This window comes from Chrysoperla carnea, chromosome 1 (genome assembly GCF_905475395.1).
Source record: "Chrysoperla carnea chromosome 1, inChrCarn1.1, whole genome shotgun sequence".
Taxonomy (NCBI): domain Eukaryota; kingdom Metazoa; phylum Arthropoda; class Insecta; order Neuroptera; family Chrysopidae; genus Chrysoperla; species Chrysoperla carnea.
Genome location: NC_058337.1, coordinates 119,864,851 through 119,883,026, shown reverse-complemented (window position 1 = coordinate 119,883,026; position 18,176 = coordinate 119,864,851). Strand labels below are relative to the sequence as shown.

The following is an 18,176-nucleotide window of genomic DNA, read 5'->3' as shown; positions in this document are numbered from 1 at the left end:
CATTTATACAGGGAATATTTCAAATTCAAATGAAAATGGATTGTGTCAAATTCAAAAGTTCAATGAATCTGATCAAACAGGCAATATAAAAGGTACATCAATTTCGATATTTCATAATTCGTAAAATAATAAAAATAAGACTTCACTTATTTACATTAAGATTAAGTTCACGGGTACATAATTCAATACATTAATAAGTAATAATTATCCCAAATAAATTTTTACATTAATTTCATATTTTAAAAATTCTATAATACGTTGAAATTTAGTATTGAAAATTAATCGACGTATTTTCGAGACATTCTTAAGAATTATATTAGTTAATTTATAATAGTTGTAACACTAGGATTAAAGATTGAATATTCACTAAATTGAATAGAATATTGTTGCGTTTAGGTTACTTATATCGTTGAAAAAATTATTTTAAAACAAGCATAAATACTTCACGTATTTACTTTTCTTTACAAATTTTACTTTTCTTTTGAATATAAGATTATTTATTTATGTTGTCTACACACGTCAACCATATGTCAAACATGTTTCCACGCTTACAAACGAATCAAAAACACTTAAAGAAGGCTTTGAGCATACTTAAAGAAGGCTTTGAGCATACTTTCAGCATGCGACTAGTTAACAGCCAATAGAAAGTAGGCACAATGATACCCTGCCTCTTCCCCCTGAGTGAGACTCAGCCCACTCGGTTATACTCCATCCCCTTTAAAATATTCCTATATCCATGGTAGCCACGCCAAACTAGTAGTATGGGCACAAAGTAACTAAGGACGGGCAGGATAAATTAAAAAAAAATACTTTCTCCTAAAATCTAAAGAGTTTTAAATGCCATTTTTGATGATTTTTGGTATTTTGGAATGATACTGACCCTATAAAAAAAAAAACTCCTGTAATTTAATGCAAGAAAATTTTCCCTTTTATCTGTATTATCTGCGCCTTTTTAAAACAGCAAATGTTGTAACTTTAACTTAAAAACAACTATGAAAATGTTGACTAATAAAACTTATTTTTTCTCAGATTTAATTCAAATATTTCAATTGGAAACGATATTAATTTTCAATGCGATTTTATTAAAACGCCGAGTTTTGGTCTACCATAATAATTTACATGATTTGTTAAAAGTATGTTATGAACAATTATTCTCAAACTTTGACTCAATTTTAAAAAAAAAAATTTTTTTTTTCTTATAGTATATGAAAGCAATTTCATCTTTAGTACGCCGTCGAGATCCAAATTTTTATTTACATCCATGGGTGGAAGATAATTCGAATGAACTATTAGAATTTAAGGTAGGTAATTGGAAATTTTTTATGTTTTTCACTTAAATACGCTAGCTATCGGACTAAGTACTAAATAACTCAGGTAGTATAGCAGTATTGAAGACGTACCACTCTAGTCAAATTAGCATTTTTTTTATCTTTATTATATTACATATTTTTTTAAATAATATATATAATAATACTAGCTTGATATTCGCCCACTTCACTGGGCTAAAAAGTAAAAACCATCACTTTATAGCCTCCACCTCTCTTGATCTCACATATCCCCCTTCCATAACACTCGAAGGTATTTACACAGCTAAAATATATGCACAGTTATCAATTTTTTTAAGTGTAAAATCATAATTCAATGATGCTTTTGTGAGATACTTTAGCTGATGAATCACTTTTCGTTACACCATTTTAATTTTTTTACAGTCCAAAAATTGGTACGTTGTTGGAACGATTCAAAAATCAATAACCACAAAAACAGAATTATTCGATTTAAGTGTAAACATTCCAAACGCAGAAATCCAAATAATGCCAAATGCAAAAGGTAATTCAAAATTTTTTACTAATATTAGTAATAATGACTGCCAATGTGTTCGTTTTGGGTGTTTTCGTGCTCACACAAGTAATTTCATTGATTTTATCGTTTACGATTTTTAAATGAAGGCATAGTGTTAAAAACTAAGAAAACTTCCAAGATGAATCGTTAAGAATATTATAATAAAATTACTTTATAAAACAATCACAGAGTTTGATGGGGCATCATGTTCTGACATCAGATTGAACCCAGTTCTTCGGGTTTATTTAATAAAAAATTAAGATCTTAAAGGTAAAAGACAAAACATTTTTCATCTAAAGTATTTTTTCGAAAATCGTATAGTCTAAAAAAATTCTCTAGTCAAAAGTTGCCAAGTGTAATAGAGGACATTCGCCTGTGTCCATGACTTTCACTTACAATTACCGATAAACTTTAAACGTATTTCCTTTCGATTATAGGCAATAATGACATATTTTTAAGTTGCATTTCCTCGGAAAGCTAATTTTTTTGAAAAAAATGTCATACATAAAAATTGTTAGTTTTTTTAAAAGGATCAACTGTCTAATTTAAAGTGTTATTCTATCTTTTACCGTTTAGAATCTAAATTGGCAACCCGAATAACTAGGTTCAATCTGATGTCAGAACAGGATGTCCCCCATCAAACTCTGCAATTTTAACTACAAAACGAGCTATTATCCATTATAGATGAAAATGGTCCACCCTGTATATGACCCTAGATCTATCAAATAATAAAATTATGTAATTTTTGTACAATTTTTCCAGAGTCTTTCACTATGACAAAAACACATAAAGAAATTGCCTTATCAATGGTGCAATTATCACAAGACACAAATGTATCCGATTACGATATCGAATGTATATTGTCAGATAAAGTTGATGATATAATTACACAATTAAAATCGTTAGGTACAGTCGATGTGAACAATGGTGATAATGAAAAATTTATAACATTGGAACATTTACGTTCGAAAAAGTTTAATGCTAATATTGAAATGTTTTTATTTAATTTAGCACTTGCAGAGAATATCATTATGTTGTAGAGAAATGCAGAAAATTTATTTACAAATATTTTATATTTTTACTTGATTGTTAAGAAATAAAATATATATTTTACTTTTAATACTTCTTTTTTATACTATGTATATGAAATATACCAAGGTATATTAAGTTTAGTCCCAAGTTTGTAACGCCTAAAAATATAGATGCTATGAACAAAATTTTGGTTTAGGTGTTCATAGAATCACCTAATTAATCCATTTCCGTATGTCTGTCGTCTGTCCGTCTGTCATCACGATTACTCAAAAATGAAAAGAGATATCAAGCTGAAATTTTTATAGTGTGATTAAGACGTAAAAAGTGAGGTCGAGTTCGTAAATGAGCAACATAGGTCAATTGGGTCTTGTAAACCGTTAGATATAGAACAAATGTTTAAATGTAAAAAATGTTCCTTATAAAAAAATAAACAACTTTTGTTTGAAACATTTTTTTGGAAACATCACTGGGACACAAAAAGTGGACTTGTGAGTTTCTATATGTAAATGTATTCGTTGCTATTACTGAAATTAAACGATAGGTATTTAAAGATAACACTTGTTTCATAAAAAACATGTTTTATTTATCAATCCAAATAAGATTTTTATGATCGGTTTAATTCGTTCTTGTGCGTAAAAATTAGCTCACCGTACTCACAAGCATACGGTGGCCCACTAAGTATTCCTTTATGTTTCACTAATTATCCAGTCAAATAACACTTTAAAGGTTACAAAAATTCCCATAGAGCTAAAAATTGGAATGCATGTTCAGAATACTATTATAATTGAATTGTGAAAAGTCCCCATCAATCCCCCTTGTGCAAAAAATTTTATTGAGGGGGGGGGAAGGTTTCAGCAAAAAGGTGAGTTTAACAACAAAAATAGTTTTTCAATAAAATTGTTTGCACAAGGGGAATTGATGGGGACTTTTCACAATTCAATTATAATAGTATTCTAAACATTTATACCAATTTTTAGCTCTATGGGAATTTTTGTAACCTTACTTATATTTTATGGACTAATTTGACTAGATAATAAATCATTAGCATTACAAGAAAATGAGTTTTCTTCAGTATGTATTATTTGATGTTGAATCAAATTTTCCTTTCGTGTAAATTTTTTATCACAAGCATCGCATGAAAAGAGTTTTTCCCTAGTATAAGTTCGTATAGGTTTAACTAAATGTGTATTTCGAATAAATTTTTGATCATGCATATTACACGAAAAAGGCCTTTCCCTAGTATGAATTTGTTTATGTTGAAGCAAACTGTGATTTCGTGCAAATTCTCTATCACATTCATTACATGAAAATAGTTTTCCTGCCGTATGAATTTGTTGATGTTTAGTTAAGATTTGTTGTTGTGTAAATTTTTTATTACACACATTACACGAAAACGGTTTTTCCCGGGTGTGAATGCGTTTATGTTGAATTAAAGTTGTATTTCGAGTAAATCTTTTATCACACACATTACACGAAAAAGGTTTTACCCCAGTATGAATTAGATTATGTTGAAGTAAATTGTCCTTTCGTTTAAATGTTTTACCACAATCAATACATGAAAATGGTTTTTCCTCAGTATGGATACGTTTATGTCTACCTAAAGGCCTTTTCCTCGAGTGAATGCGTTTATGTAGAACTAAACTGTTCTTTCGTGTAAATGTTTTGCCACAATCAGCACATGAAAATAGTTTTTCCGCAGTATGAATTCGTTGATGTTGAGCTAAATGTTGTTGGTGAACAAATTTTTGTTGACAAACATCACATGAATAAGTTTCTTTTAGAATGTCATCATAATCTGACTTAGTTACTTCAAACATTTCGTCGTAATATTCATATTCATTTTTTACTATTATCTCTGTATGTAATTCTTGTTCAATTTTAATTTTTTCGTCACATATTTTATCACTATTAGAATAAAATTCTTCTATTTCGTTATCATCTTCTTGTTTAATTTTCAGTTCTGAACATAATTTATCTATGAAAATGAAAATTATTGTAATTTAAATATAAACGAATTATAATTTTTTTTTAAATTAAAAATTTCTTACCATTCATTTTTGTATTGATTGTGTTTTATACTCAAAATATTTTATGTTTATTAATTAATTGATTAATTAATGAAAAGTACCTGGATGACCAAGCTTTGCTCGGTATATTTTTTTTTTAAATTGTGTTTTTTGGAAATTATATTTAAGTACGAATTACTAATAAAATGATGAAATATGAATAATATTTTTCGATCTTACCGATAGAACGCTCTCGTTGTTCATCATTCTCAGAAGCTACACGATCTGCCGCACGCTGCCGCAAATCTTGTAGACGTCGCTCTCGTTGTTCATCATTCTCAGAAGCTACACGCTCTGCCGCACGCTGCCGCAAATCTTGTATACGTCGCTCTCGTTGTTTGTTATTTTCATTAGCTACACGTTGGGCCGCACGCTCTCGTGAAACATCTAAATCATAAGACCTTTCTGCTCGTGTAATTTCAGTCAAATTTTGCAAGCATCTCACTTTAGCAGCACGTGTGGGTTGAGCAGAAACCTGATTATGTTCTTTATTTAATGAATCTTCACTGTGAGAAGTTTGAGAATCCTGATCAGTTTGATGACGATGCTCTTCTAGGTGTTCTTGAGACGAGTTGCGGCTTCGTGAAGTTAGATTGTTTATAAGCGTTTTTTTCCAAGATCTTTTCCTCGAGTGAATGCGTTTATGTGGAACTAAACTGTTCTTTCGTGTAAATGTTTTGCCACAATCAGCACATGAAAATAGTTTTTCCGCAGTATGAATTCGTTGATGTTGAGCTAAATGTTGTTGGTGAACAAATTTTTGTTGACAAACATCACATGAATAAGTTTCTTTTAGAATGTCATCATAATCTGACTTAGTTACTTCAAACATTTCGTCGTAATATTCATATTCATTTTTTACTATTATCTCTGTATGTAATTCTTGTTCAATTTTAATTTTTTCGTCACATATTTTATCACTATTAGAATAAAATTCGTCTATTTCGTTATTAGGTTCTTGTTTAATTTTCAGTTCTGAACATAATTTATCTATGAAAATGAAAATTGTAATATAAATATAAACGAATTATATTTTTTTTTTAAATTAAAAATTTCTTACCATTCATTTTTGTATTGAATGTGTTATATACTGAAATTATTTTATGTTTATTAATTAATTGATTAATTCATAAAAATTTCCTTCAAGTAATATTTGTCCACCTCATAGAGATTATACACAATCTGTCATATCTCTATGGTCTATCTCATAGAAATACATATAATATATAGATAGATGAGGCACAAAATAACATTTATGGCGTAAAAGAGCGCCTCATTGTGAGTGCCTCAAAACTAAATAAAACCATTCAACCATGGATATAGGAATATTTTAAAAGGGATGGAGTATAACCGAGTGGGGTGAGTCTCACTCAAGGTGAAGAGGCAGGGTATCATTGTACCTACTTTCTATTGGCTGTTAACTAGGCGCATGATGAAAATATGCTCAAAGCCTTCTTTAAGTGTTTTTGATTCGTTTGTAAGCATGGAAACATGTTTGACATATGGTTGACGTGTGTGGAGAACATAAATAAATAATCTTATAATCAAAAGAAAAGTAAAATTTGTAAAGAACAAGTGAAAACAAACAATTGACTGAGTTAATTGTTGAAATACCATGCATAGTCAGTGTTGATTTCTTTATTACATTACACATACAAACATGTGACACATACATAACTGATAATCAAGTATAGTACATATTATAAAATTTTCGCCTAATTGACGCCCTCACGGGTAAATAGTGATGTTTACGAAAAAATGTTTCAAACAAAAGTTATTTAATTTTTGATAAGGAACATTTTTTACATTTAAACTTTTGTTCTATCTCTAACGGTTTACAAGATGAGTCCTACGGACCCAAGACCCAATTGACCTATGATGCTCATTTACGAACTTGACCTCACTTTTTACGTCTTGAGTACGCTGTAAAAATTTTAGCTCGATATCTTTTTTCGTTTTTGAGTTATCGTGCCCACAGACGTACGGACGGACGGACAACAGGAAATGGGCTAATTAGGTGATTTTATGAACACCTATGACAAAATTTTGTTCCTAGCATCATTATTTTTAAGCGTTACAAACTTGGGACTAAACTTAATATACTATGTATATTTCATATATACATGGTATAAAAATACATTTTTTTTCTTAGGGTAAAAGATTTTACTTCAAAATAGAAACATTTTTTGCTCGGACACACGCAGAATTCGTTACCCATTTCAATTTTCCCGCAATTGAGAGTGCGAACAGCTGCAGCCAATCGAAAGCAGGCATATTGCTTGAGGCAATCTAAAACCATGGAAATAGAAATTTTAAAATCTAAAACACACGAAATATTATCGTTCTATTTGAATTTCCCGCAAATGGGAGCCGCAGCCAATCAAAAGTAGGCACATTGCTTCCCCCCTGAGTGATACACACCCCTCGTCTAAAGTAGGACTTTATACTACATCCCTACTATAATTACTAGATCCGTGGCCAATACTCAATAGAACTCTATGGATAGACCAAAGAATATAATAAACATTAGCCTGTCAATTCAATTTCAAATTTTCAAATTGTCAAACTTCTAAGCTAACCATAAAATAAAACCGTGTTTTTTATTCGTAGTTTTTTTTGTATGTAAAATTAAAATGAATACAACTAAAGAAAAGGATAATTCATCAATGGAAAGTAATGAAACAAGCTTATTAGTTGTGGTATTAGATACAAATCCGGCTCAACGAATTATTCAAGAAAATCCACATGTTTTAAGTCAATGTTTAGATGCAGTGATTGCATTTGGTAATTCACATTTAATGCAAAAAGGACAAAATAAATTAGCAATGATAGCTTGTCACACGGCCGCCACCGAATTTCTATATCCTGGAGCAGGTAAACCAATTGATGTACGACAAATTGATGGACAATATGAAGTGTTTACCATGGTTGAACGAACAGTGAAGCAGAATTTAGCCACAATGTTAACAAAACAAAAACCAATTGCTAGTGGTGAATCTTTATTAGCCGGAGCATTATCGATGGCTCTCTGTTATATAGTTCGGTTTATTCGTAATAAAGTACCAGGTAGTAAGGTAAGTTATTAGCACACTCGCAGGAGAAGTAACTACGAAAACCGGTAAAAATTAAAAAAACCACTGATAAATAATAACGCTTTTAAATGTAATTTTAACTAAACAATGGATCGATTTTAAATTTTTATTGTTTTGCACTAATAGTAGGGGAGCCCAAGAGGGGATTTTTGTAGTTACTCGAGCGCGTCAGATTAAGACATGGGGGGTTCCTTGGACTTTCTTCAGTACCTCCACAAAATATTAGCCCTAAACAAATCCCCTCTTGGGCTTCCTTACTATAAATTTGAAATGACAAATCTTAAAACGTATTGTAAATTTCTTATTTTTGAGAATTATTACTTTTGAAGGAAAGCACGTTAGCTTTTTTGATTTATGCCGACTTTTTGTAAAGTTCGCTGTTGTATGCGGATAAATTGAACTCAAAATGGATAATAATTTATTTCCTCTTTGTAGTTAAATTCTAGAATATTAGTGGTGACCGGTAGCAGTGATTCGGCGTCTCAATACATGAATTATATGAACGTGATATTTACAGCCCAAAAATTGAATATTGTAATCGATGTATGCTCCTTGGATCAACATTTAAGTTTGTTACAACAAGGTTGTGACATTACAAATGGACTTTACTTAAAAGTACCACAGTTACAGGGACTTTTACAATATTTATTGGTAATTTTTGGATTTTTAATAAATTTTCGTTTCTATGTCTTTTTTTTCCATCGCAGCGATTTACCTGGTTTAGTAGTCACATTGTAGTTAAAACGCATATTTCGTTACCGTTTAAGTTCGACGGTGAGTATTGGGATCTGACAAAAGGAGGCATGGCACCTGGTTATCAAAGTAGGAACTAATTTCAAGTTACAGCTTTTAGTGTTGAGCATTGAAATGTTTGGAGTTGATTGCTTTTTGCGAGTTATAATTACTACAATAATAAATAATTGATGGCGTTATCTCAATTTAAGAACACAAAAGGGTAAAGTGTTGTGTGAAAAATTGCCAAAGTCGTTCCAATACGAATACAGATCTGAGTTTTCATAATTTGCCTCAAGCAGGCAAATATTACATGAAAGTTGAAAATTATTTTGGTAATTTTGAGAAAATTGATGTCTTAAAACACTGCGATTAAAAAATATCTTACCAAGTCAAAAAGTGTGCTCATTTCAATAAAAAAAAAAAAAAAAAAAGATTATGTCTTATCAAGTAAATTTATAATGTATTATTGAACTAATATGTTTAAATCTAAAAAGATTACTGTGTTTTGACATCAAGAATACTTGAAGAGATATTTATTTATCTATATCGATTTGATGAGGCTTCTCTTTAAAATTAGTTGTTTGTAAACAGTATGACGTTAAACTGAGCAAATCCTCCTCACTTTCGACTTGATTTTTTCCACATTTAATCACATGATCTGCTTTCAATAGTATTTCACCTTCAGTAAAATTACGATTACTCGGTTTTGTTTGTCCCAGGCAAACCATTGCACAAAGTGTATGTATTGCTATGTTATTTTTAAAATTTGCCACTTTATGTCAGCCATGTTGTTTTAGCCCCGCCCATATGTCAGATCCCAATATAAATGTTGGCCTCTGATTGGTTACCGTGAAACACCTTCAAAGAAAATAATGTTTAATTTTTAACTGAATAGTATATATAAATGGGTAATTAATCGCCGCGATTCTGTATTTGTTTGATTACACTTGAAGATTTTAATGAAAGATTACATTTCATTATCAGTGGGTGTTCCTGCCAGAACCTCCAGTTCGACAAAAATTAGTTTTGCCGCCACCTGTTAAAGTTGATTATAGAGCTGCATGTTTTTGCCATAGAGAACTTATTGACATCGGATACGTTTGTTCGGTTTGTTTATCAAGTAAGTTTCATATTATATGTTGTGTTTAACTTTTCTAAATGACAGTCAATTACTTAAACTGTGTTATATTTAATTAAAAATTACTTAATTTTTTAGTTTTTTGTAAATTCAGTCCAATTTGTACAACATGCCAGTAAGTATATTTCTTTTCACACAGTCTAAAGCTTCGTTCACATATACTAACGTATTAATTTTTTACAGTACTGTGTTTAAAATGCCCGGTCCATTGCCAACAAAACCAAAGAAGAAAAAACTTAAACTATAATAAAACTTCTATTTAATTTGTAAATAAAATTTAAAAACTACATTGTTATTTTATTTCATTTTCTTCGTTATCAGATTGTTCCAATTCGAATATTCCCGATATATTAAGATTATATCTATTTTTCTTGAAATTTGTATCTTCATTGTTCACATAGGTAGCAACTTTGGTACTATTTAAGGAAACAACACCAAATTCTTCCCCTTTTCTATTGAAAAATTGTGCACCGAGTAAAGGTCCATTATAGGTTTGAATTTCAAATTTTAATTCTAACTGAAAATTTAAAATATTTAAATTGAAAATTAAATTTATAGTCCGATTTGTCTAAATAAAGGTGTATTTTTATGCAAATGAAGAGATTAAAACCATTTCTAACTTTCTCCAATTTAATAAGCCTACAAACCGAATGTAGTTTAGAATAGGAGTTTTATAAAGAATATTATTTCAACTTGATGGAGGAAAACTTAGAACGTAGAGAGCTCATTTTTAAACAAATTAATTATTAAACTTACATCGTATTTATACCTTTTCCAAATTTTAACAAAAGTATCTTTAGATGCAGTTAACAGTAACTCATTTAAATGTGAAAAATCCATTGCAGAAATTTCTAATTTATGAGCAACGTAACGTTTGTGAACTTTTGTATCGTATAGATCAAACACACGTATGTCTCCCGTATTGTAACCACAGATTATAGTGTAATACAAGAATATAATTGATGTACATATGGCGGCTTTTGGACTAAAATATAGCTTAGTGATATTAAAAATTTTATAGCCGCGCGCTCACAATTCCCAACAATTTTACCTATCAATAGTTAAATCCCGAAATTTATAAAATATTTCGTGCCGTAACTTCCAAACCAGAATTCGTTTATCCATTCCAGATGATATACAATAATTTCCATTGCTAACCAAATATACAATAGATCCGTTATGAGCAAAATGGCATTTTAAAAACTCAAATTGACCACTTTGGTGGTCAGTCCTAAATATCCATATAGTCCCCATTGATGATCCAACACAAATATAACGTAAATCAACGCAACAAATACCTTGCATATAACCTTATAAAATGTACAAACCATAGCGATTAATGTGGCGAATTTCTCATTGGGGACAATTTTGTACTTCATACATACCTTGCCCATCGCCATGTTCAAGACACTCGTGCCTAAATATTGGCTTTTGAAGATTGTCTTTTCTATAAATTTGTATTCCTATATTCGATAGAATTATTAAATATGATTGGCCGTATAAATTTAACCATTTCACCTGAAATTTCATGAAAAAATTTTACAAGATTTTTTATTGCATAATGAAAAGAAATTTTAGAGCCTGCTTAAGAGGGTAATTATTTTTAACTTTCAAGTCTCGTTGCCCTCTATTTTAGGTTGAAATATCCGGTTTTAAAGCTTTGCTCACTTCCACAGCTTCTTCAAATTGGGCTAGAAGGTTGAAAATTTTAATGTAGGTATATTAAGGAAGGTTCCTTTTGGGTAAACTTCTCAGTCCTACTATTTTTTTAAAGTTAAAATATGTTTTTTTACACTCCGGAAACCTCCCTCCTATTCCCACATTTAATTAGAAATTTTAGGTTGTTTAAATTTCAGTGATAAGTAAAATTTATTTCACTTATCCCCTTTCCAATAGGGATAATTGCAACACTCGCGATAGGGATAGGGATAGTTTTACACAGGTAAAAGTATATTAATTTTTCAATGAAAAAAAGCATTGAGTATATCAGAAAATCCTGGTTGACCAGAAGGCCATAAATTGAATCTCGTTCACCCTTTACAGAAATGTGTTTTACAACGATGTTCATAGATGGCGCAGTGAAATCTCAAAAAATTATTTTCATATTTTTATAAATTATAGCTCATGTGTTATTCTGATGTATGTGTATATTTTTAAAGTTTCATTAAAATTTAGGTATTTTACAAAATTTATTGAGTAGTTTTTGCGTGAAAGCGTAACAAATAAACAAAATCATTTTCAGTTATAATATATAGGGGTAAGGATATAATAAAATAAATATTAAAATTATTCTAGTGAAATATTTAATTTTACTTCTCTTATAATGCCGTATTTCTGTTGTTTTTCAATATACAATTGTTTGTACAGCCCCTGAATAGAATTTTCTTTTAAAGAAATAATATTCACATATTGTCCATGAATAACTGTAAATAATTCAGCCTTTGAAAATTCAGTAGCACACAATAATGATAAATTATTATTTAGTTTCGATGGCATTGAATGTAAATGAATATTTTCGTTACTTGGTTTGTACATTTTGGAACAAAATGTTTACAAAATTTTGTATTTACATTCATAGCTTACTTGCTTTTTATTCATTGGCAAGCACTCTTAGTTTCAATCATACAGGGTGAACTTCACTGAATTTTGTATACTCGACGTTGGGTGCGGAAATCATAGTAGGGACAATAGAAGCAACAACAGCGTTTCCAGTGGATAATTTTGGCGTTAAAGGGGACTGTTATATAATCATTGAATTTTTAATTGATTTCATTAATAACACGGCATGCTTGGGAAAGAAGTCGTCATTAATTACTATGTAAATCAGTTGATGTTCCTTTACGGCTACGGGATAGTACAGCAGTTTTTGGACGCGGAACACCAGTATGAAATTTACTGTGAGGTTTATGCGATAAATAAGGCATGTATACTGGAAATTCAATATCATGCGCCAATTCAGTTGCAATGTTTTGAAATCTTGATTCACGACATTCTTCATGCTTACGCATATGATTCCCAGTGTAGGCGACACATTTTAATTGCCATTCCCCAATTTCTTCATTCCATTGGGCAAATGATTCCAGTTTTTTGTAATATTCTAAAGGAATATGTTCGTTAATAATAATATCAGCTAATTGTAAATCTTTGGTTACACTACGCATGTTTTCTAATGTACCCTCCATTTCACGTTGTTGCTCTTGCTTTAAATCAGCGTATTCGGATTTTGTTGTTGCCAACAAAGCTGCAACGTTATTTAATTCTTTTGTTTTAGCATCAACTGCTTCGGCTAAATTGTTATAACGTTCTTCAATATCAATTCGTTCCATCTCAATATTTTTGATCGATTCTAAAATTTCTTCTTCATTCTTTCGACGTCGTTCTAACTCTTTTGCCGATTCTTCTAACAATTGCTCTTGAATTTGCGCCTTGTCTAACAAATTTTCACCACCAACTAAAATTTTCTCCTCTAATTTCGATAATTTCTCTTTTAATTGCGCTTGCTCACTAATTGTCTTATTCAATTCATCATGATGTGGGTTTTTTTCCAGCGTAAATGTTTTGTTCAGTTTATTAGACACATCATTAAAACTCACGTCTTCACTTCGTGTAGTATCGTTCAAGTGTGATTGTTGATTTTCTAATACTTCTGGTAATGTGTACAACGTTCTTCGTGGTTTAAAATCGTTAACCTCCTCTTCTTCTTCATCTTCTTCAACTTCAATTTCTTCCACAACGATTGGATTACGCATTGACTCTTCTTCTAATTGTCGTTTTAAATCGTTTATTTGTTTTTCGAAAGCTCGAATCAAAGTATCATGAGGTTCTTCATTCGGTTTTGTATGATTCTGAATATTCTTTGCACGATTTGCATATCTTAAAGTGCTGATAGTTTCTTCATAATTCGTGTCAGCAGGTCCAATAGTTGCAATCATCACTGTTTTTGAATTACCCCCTAACGAATCTTGCAACAATCGTGTTAATTTCGAATTTCTATATGGCACATGGGTAGATTTTCCATCAACTAGCGCAGATATCACATTTCCAAGTACTGATAATGATAAATTAATTTTAGCGGATTCCTTTAATCGAATCCCCGCCGCATGAGTTTTATGTTGGCGTTCTGACCCAGCTAAATCGACTAAACTTAATTTGCCTTGTAAGAATCGTGTAGTTCCACCTGGTTCACGTATACTGGACTCTACGGTAATGTTTAATATTGCATGCGATCGAGAACTTTCTTCATTCATGGCTGTTGCAGCCACAATACGATTTTGGGAACCCAATTTTAATATATTATCGATTTCATCAGCATTTTTACATATGTAACCAGTTAAACCGTTTACAAATACCCCAACCTTATTATTTTCACGTACTTCTAAGTTTCCTGTATTAGTAATTAAATCTCGAATCTCTTCATTATAAATTTCAATATATGTCACACAAACTAAAAACTTAAAAATTGGGTCAGCTTTTGCAATGTGCCCAAATATTTGTGCGAACGTATTTGGTATAATTCCACGTGTTTCTGGTGTTGTATTTCCTGTCATTGTATACGTTTTACCTGTACCAGTTTGTCCATATGCTAAAATCGTACCATTATAACCATCAATAACACTATCTACAATATTTCTAGTTGTCTCCGAATATATTTCCATCTGTGTAGCAGTCTCATCGAATGCATAGTCAAAAGTATACGTTTTCGGTGGTTCCAAATTACTGCCTGGTTTTTTCACAGTTAACGATCGATTTAATGTATCCACATTTACTATGTTTATACAATTAAAATTTTGTTCTTTCGTACTTAATGGACGAACTCGAACCACAACTCGAACATTCTCTTCTTGTCCATTAATTTGTTCGGATTCCATAAATATTAATTTTTTTGTTAGTAAAAATCAAATAAAAATTATCTCATTTAGATAATTTTTGAAGAAATTTTGTACAACTTTCAATTATTTTATCATATGACGTCTCTACCCAATTTTTATAAACAGAACTATCTAAAACAGGAACTTTATTTATTTACTTACACGCATGGCTTACTCGTTATTTGTGGAAAAAGTTGAACCTGAGAGGTCTGGGAGTGTCGATGTACAAAGAAGCTACGGTCTGTAACAAGAGTATTTATGAGAAAAAGATCTTGTCATTAAGTGAATGGTCTATTAAGACTATTGCATTGAAGATGTCGGCCAATGTTGTAGGAGTGCAGCGCTGAAAGGAATACAGGTATGCAGAATCATCCCTGGCGGCGCTAGTTGATGTGACGCCATAACGGTTGTTTGGAGAAAGAACCCTTACCACATATACTATGTTCCTGTCCCAGGAATGAATTGCTTCGTAATATTCATCATCACGCTGTACGAAGTACCATTATTAAAGAACTACGCAGACTTGAATAGAGTGTGGATGAAGAGATCATCTGCGTATTGGAGGACTCGTCAATCAGAAGATGTGACATTGAGGCTTTTAAGTACGATGAATTTAAAGCTATGATACTTGATCCAACAGTAACGTTTGAACAGAGCTCATCACAAACTGAAAATGAGGATTAGGAGAAGAGAGCAATCTACGAACCCTATGTCGTGGACAAAGTTGTTAGTTTGCTCTTTGGTACTCGTGGATGGATTCCTACATTCACATAGAATAAATTTGAATTCCCTAACTGAGGTTATCACAAATTTATCATGGTTTCGCATGGTTTCCATTAAATTTTCTTTATGATCTGATCTGGAATAAAACGAACTACTTAACTTTCAAGTCAACATTTTTTTCAGATAAGAAACATAATTTCATTAAAAAATGTACTTTTATTTACAAGTTTATACATCTGTTTTACATACAATGGTTTCTTTTTTTTCAAAATTTTTTCACAGCATTTAAGTGTCAAGAAAATTATATTAATAATAATTATTATCTAATTTTTTTTTAAATTTTAATATATTATTTTATTTACTTATTAATATCATTTAGGATTTATTCTAATTTTTTTGGATTCTGTTTTGTAATTACTTTGTTATTATGATGTAAAACTCATTCATGGAGGAAAATACTTCACACGTTGTGATTTTTCATTATTTTTAATCTCAAATTTTGCATGATGGAAAATTTATTCTGTTCTCTCAACACTAATTAGATCCTACACTTAATAAGACCCACAAATAGAATAATATACAAAAAATAAGATGAATCCCTCTGTGAATGAAGTATAAATTAATTATTATGTTAAAAATTATAAAAATAAGTAAGAATATTTTAAATCATAAGAGCACTTATTAATTAAGTACTACTCTGGAAAATTGTTTTGTAATATCATTAAATATGTAAGAAATAACGAGAAAATTAAAATGAAAATAATATGGCTTTTTTTTTATTAGATAAAAAATTATTTAAATTTTCAGTGAAATAAATAATTAAATAATTTAACAATTACTTCGATGGTCTTTCTAACGAATGAATGTCTATTTGCCACGCTATAAGTGGGAAATCAAGGTTTTTTGTTGTTGCTAGGAAAAACCAAGTAGTCCCCTAATTTTTAATTGATTCCTTTAATATTACGGTATGCTTGAAAAAGAAATCGTATTTAGAAAAAGGGAAAGCCTTGGCGAAGAGAACAAAAGTGGATCCCTCGACCTCTTTAAAAATAGAAATTTTGATACATGATGATCTGCTGGAAATTTTTATTCACAATTTTGAAAATATTAAAAACGACTCACTTAGGCATGAAGAGCAGACTATTAAAACCATTTGAGATAAGAAAGCACTTGGTGGAGAGGCTGGGCATTCTTATACCTTTATCTGCTTAAAATAGCATCTCTTATCCGGAGACGTCTCGCCTCGGGTGACTGTTCTCAAGAAGGGCACAGAGGACTCCTTGGTCTTGGTGCTAGGGACTCATTTGCGGTACCACTCTTATGTTTTATTATTGTTATTAAGAAAGCACTTAAGTAATATAATAAAGGTCAAGAATTCTAAATGATGTCAAAATATAAATACTCCTTTTTCCTTATACATATATACTTTTGAGATATCCATCTCTTTAGTCCATTCCAAAAGATTCTACCATACAACGGATTTCCCGTGTAAAAAGATATCTACGACCTTTTAATAACATTTCATTCTAACAGATATCGTTAATCCAGGACGGTACGTATTTAATTTCACATTATTTTCAAGATATTTCTTTTATATCAAACCGTGATATTATTTTGTCGTTTTAGAAACATATAAAAATATCTCAAACATTGTAGTCAATATTTCCTATCTCGTTGTAACACTGAATAAATATTTTATATATTTTTTTTCGATTTAAATAGCACTCATAACCATATAATTACTTTTCGATAACAATATCAGATGTTCACAAAAAAAAAAAAAATAATAATAATAATAATAATTTAATGTATGCATAACATTTGAAAATCGATTGAAACATTGTTTTTCTATTTAATGTAAAAAATGGCTTATAATCATAGTTAATTTTTTAATATACCGTAGAATTTTTGAAATTATATAACAAATCTAATCTTACTTGAATAGAACTTTCAAAAAATATTTCAAATTTTGTAAAGATAAAATATAGTCTACCACTTGAAGATAACTTTGGTACTTAAAATATTTCTTAGAAGTAGGACACACTTTTAAGCTGGCTGTACACGCATTTAAATTTTTGAGCAGGATAGAAACTTTATATGTGGGTATACCTGCCTTATCGGAGAATCCACAAGCGCTTACCGTTAGACGTTTGTTTTAATTTTGGAGAAGTATTCACTCTTGTACATAAAAAAATGAACGATACAGCCTTCAATTTGATAATTCTCTGACTAAATATTTGACAGTGTGCTGCCGGCTTTAGTATAAGTGAACAAATCTGATATTGTTTAAAATTTATAATACAAAACAGTAACAAAATATATGGTGTTCATTTTTTTGCAACTAATAATTCTAGATAAAAAATAATTCAAGGAACTTAAAATTGATTTTTTTTTTTTTTTGTATACATGGAGCATGCAATATTTCTTAATTTCAAATATATCACATAATATTATTTAAAAAAAGAGAAAAACAAACAATAACAAAATTATAAATGGCTCTTTATTATTATAAAAATGTTTTGGAATTGAGTTTAGGTGTATGACGGCCATTTTGTACAAAAAATGACATCCTCAAATTTAGAATAGTTTTCAAGAAAAATGAACCTTATTACGATTACATTTGAAAGTTTGAGCGACGCTCTTATTATCTAAGCTGCAGAGTGCACTTTTTTTGAACTTAAAA

The 18,176-nt window shown here is 30.3% G+C and overlaps 4 protein-coding genes across 4 annotated transcripts; 2 read left to right on the top strand and 2 right to left on the bottom strand.

Annotated features, from left to right (window-relative positions):
• Position 1: 1 nt before the first annotated feature.
• Positions 2-2,883, top strand: LOC123293978 (DENN domain-containing protein 10-like; the record flags this gene model as incomplete). Its single annotated transcript, XM_044875004.1, has 5 exons — positions 2-92; positions 1,030-1,133; positions 1,203-1,301; positions 1,710-1,827; positions 2,602-2,883. Coding segments are annotated over 5 exons (690 nt in total), but the record flags the coding sequence as incomplete, so codon positions are not given.
• A 549-nt stretch (positions 2,884-3,432) lies between these two features.
• On the bottom strand, positions 3,433-5,892 carry LOC123305064 (zinc finger protein 658B-like). Its single transcript, XM_044886669.1, has 2 exons — positions 5,118-5,892; positions 3,433-4,846 (listed from the first exon to the last, which is right to left on the bottom strand). Exons 1-2 carry the CDS (start codon positions 5,767-5,769, stop codon positions 3,882-3,884), a joined length of 1,617 nt encoding a protein of 538 aa, XP_044742604.1. The 5' UTR covers positions 5,770-5,892; the 3' UTR covers positions 3,433-3,881.
• A 1,615-nt stretch (positions 5,893-7,507) lies between these two features.
• LOC123305304 (general transcription factor IIH subunit 3) lies at positions 7,508-10,166 on the top strand. Its single transcript, XM_044886991.1, has 5 exons — positions 7,508-8,011; positions 8,465-8,680; positions 9,749-9,884; positions 9,981-10,017; positions 10,086-10,166. Exons 1-5 carry the CDS (start codon positions 7,571-7,573, stop codon positions 10,147-10,149), a joined length of 894 nt encoding a protein of 297 aa, XP_044742926.1. The 5' UTR covers positions 7,508-7,570; the 3' UTR covers positions 10,150-10,166.
• A 660-nt stretch (positions 10,167-10,826) lies between these two features.
• LOC123293969 (kinesin-like protein KIF3A) lies at positions 10,827-14,770 on the bottom strand. The gene is made up of 4 exons (XM_044874991.1): positions 12,216-14,770; positions 11,288-11,420; positions 10,954-11,212; positions 10,827-10,887 (listed from the first exon to the last, which is right to left on the bottom strand). Exon 1 carries the CDS (start codon positions 14,768-14,770, stop codon positions 12,710-12,712), a length of 2,061 nt encoding a protein of 686 aa, XP_044730926.1. The 3' UTR covers positions 10,827-10,887; positions 10,954-11,212; positions 11,288-11,420; positions 12,216-12,709.
• Positions 14,771-18,176: the final 3,406 nt, after the last annotated feature.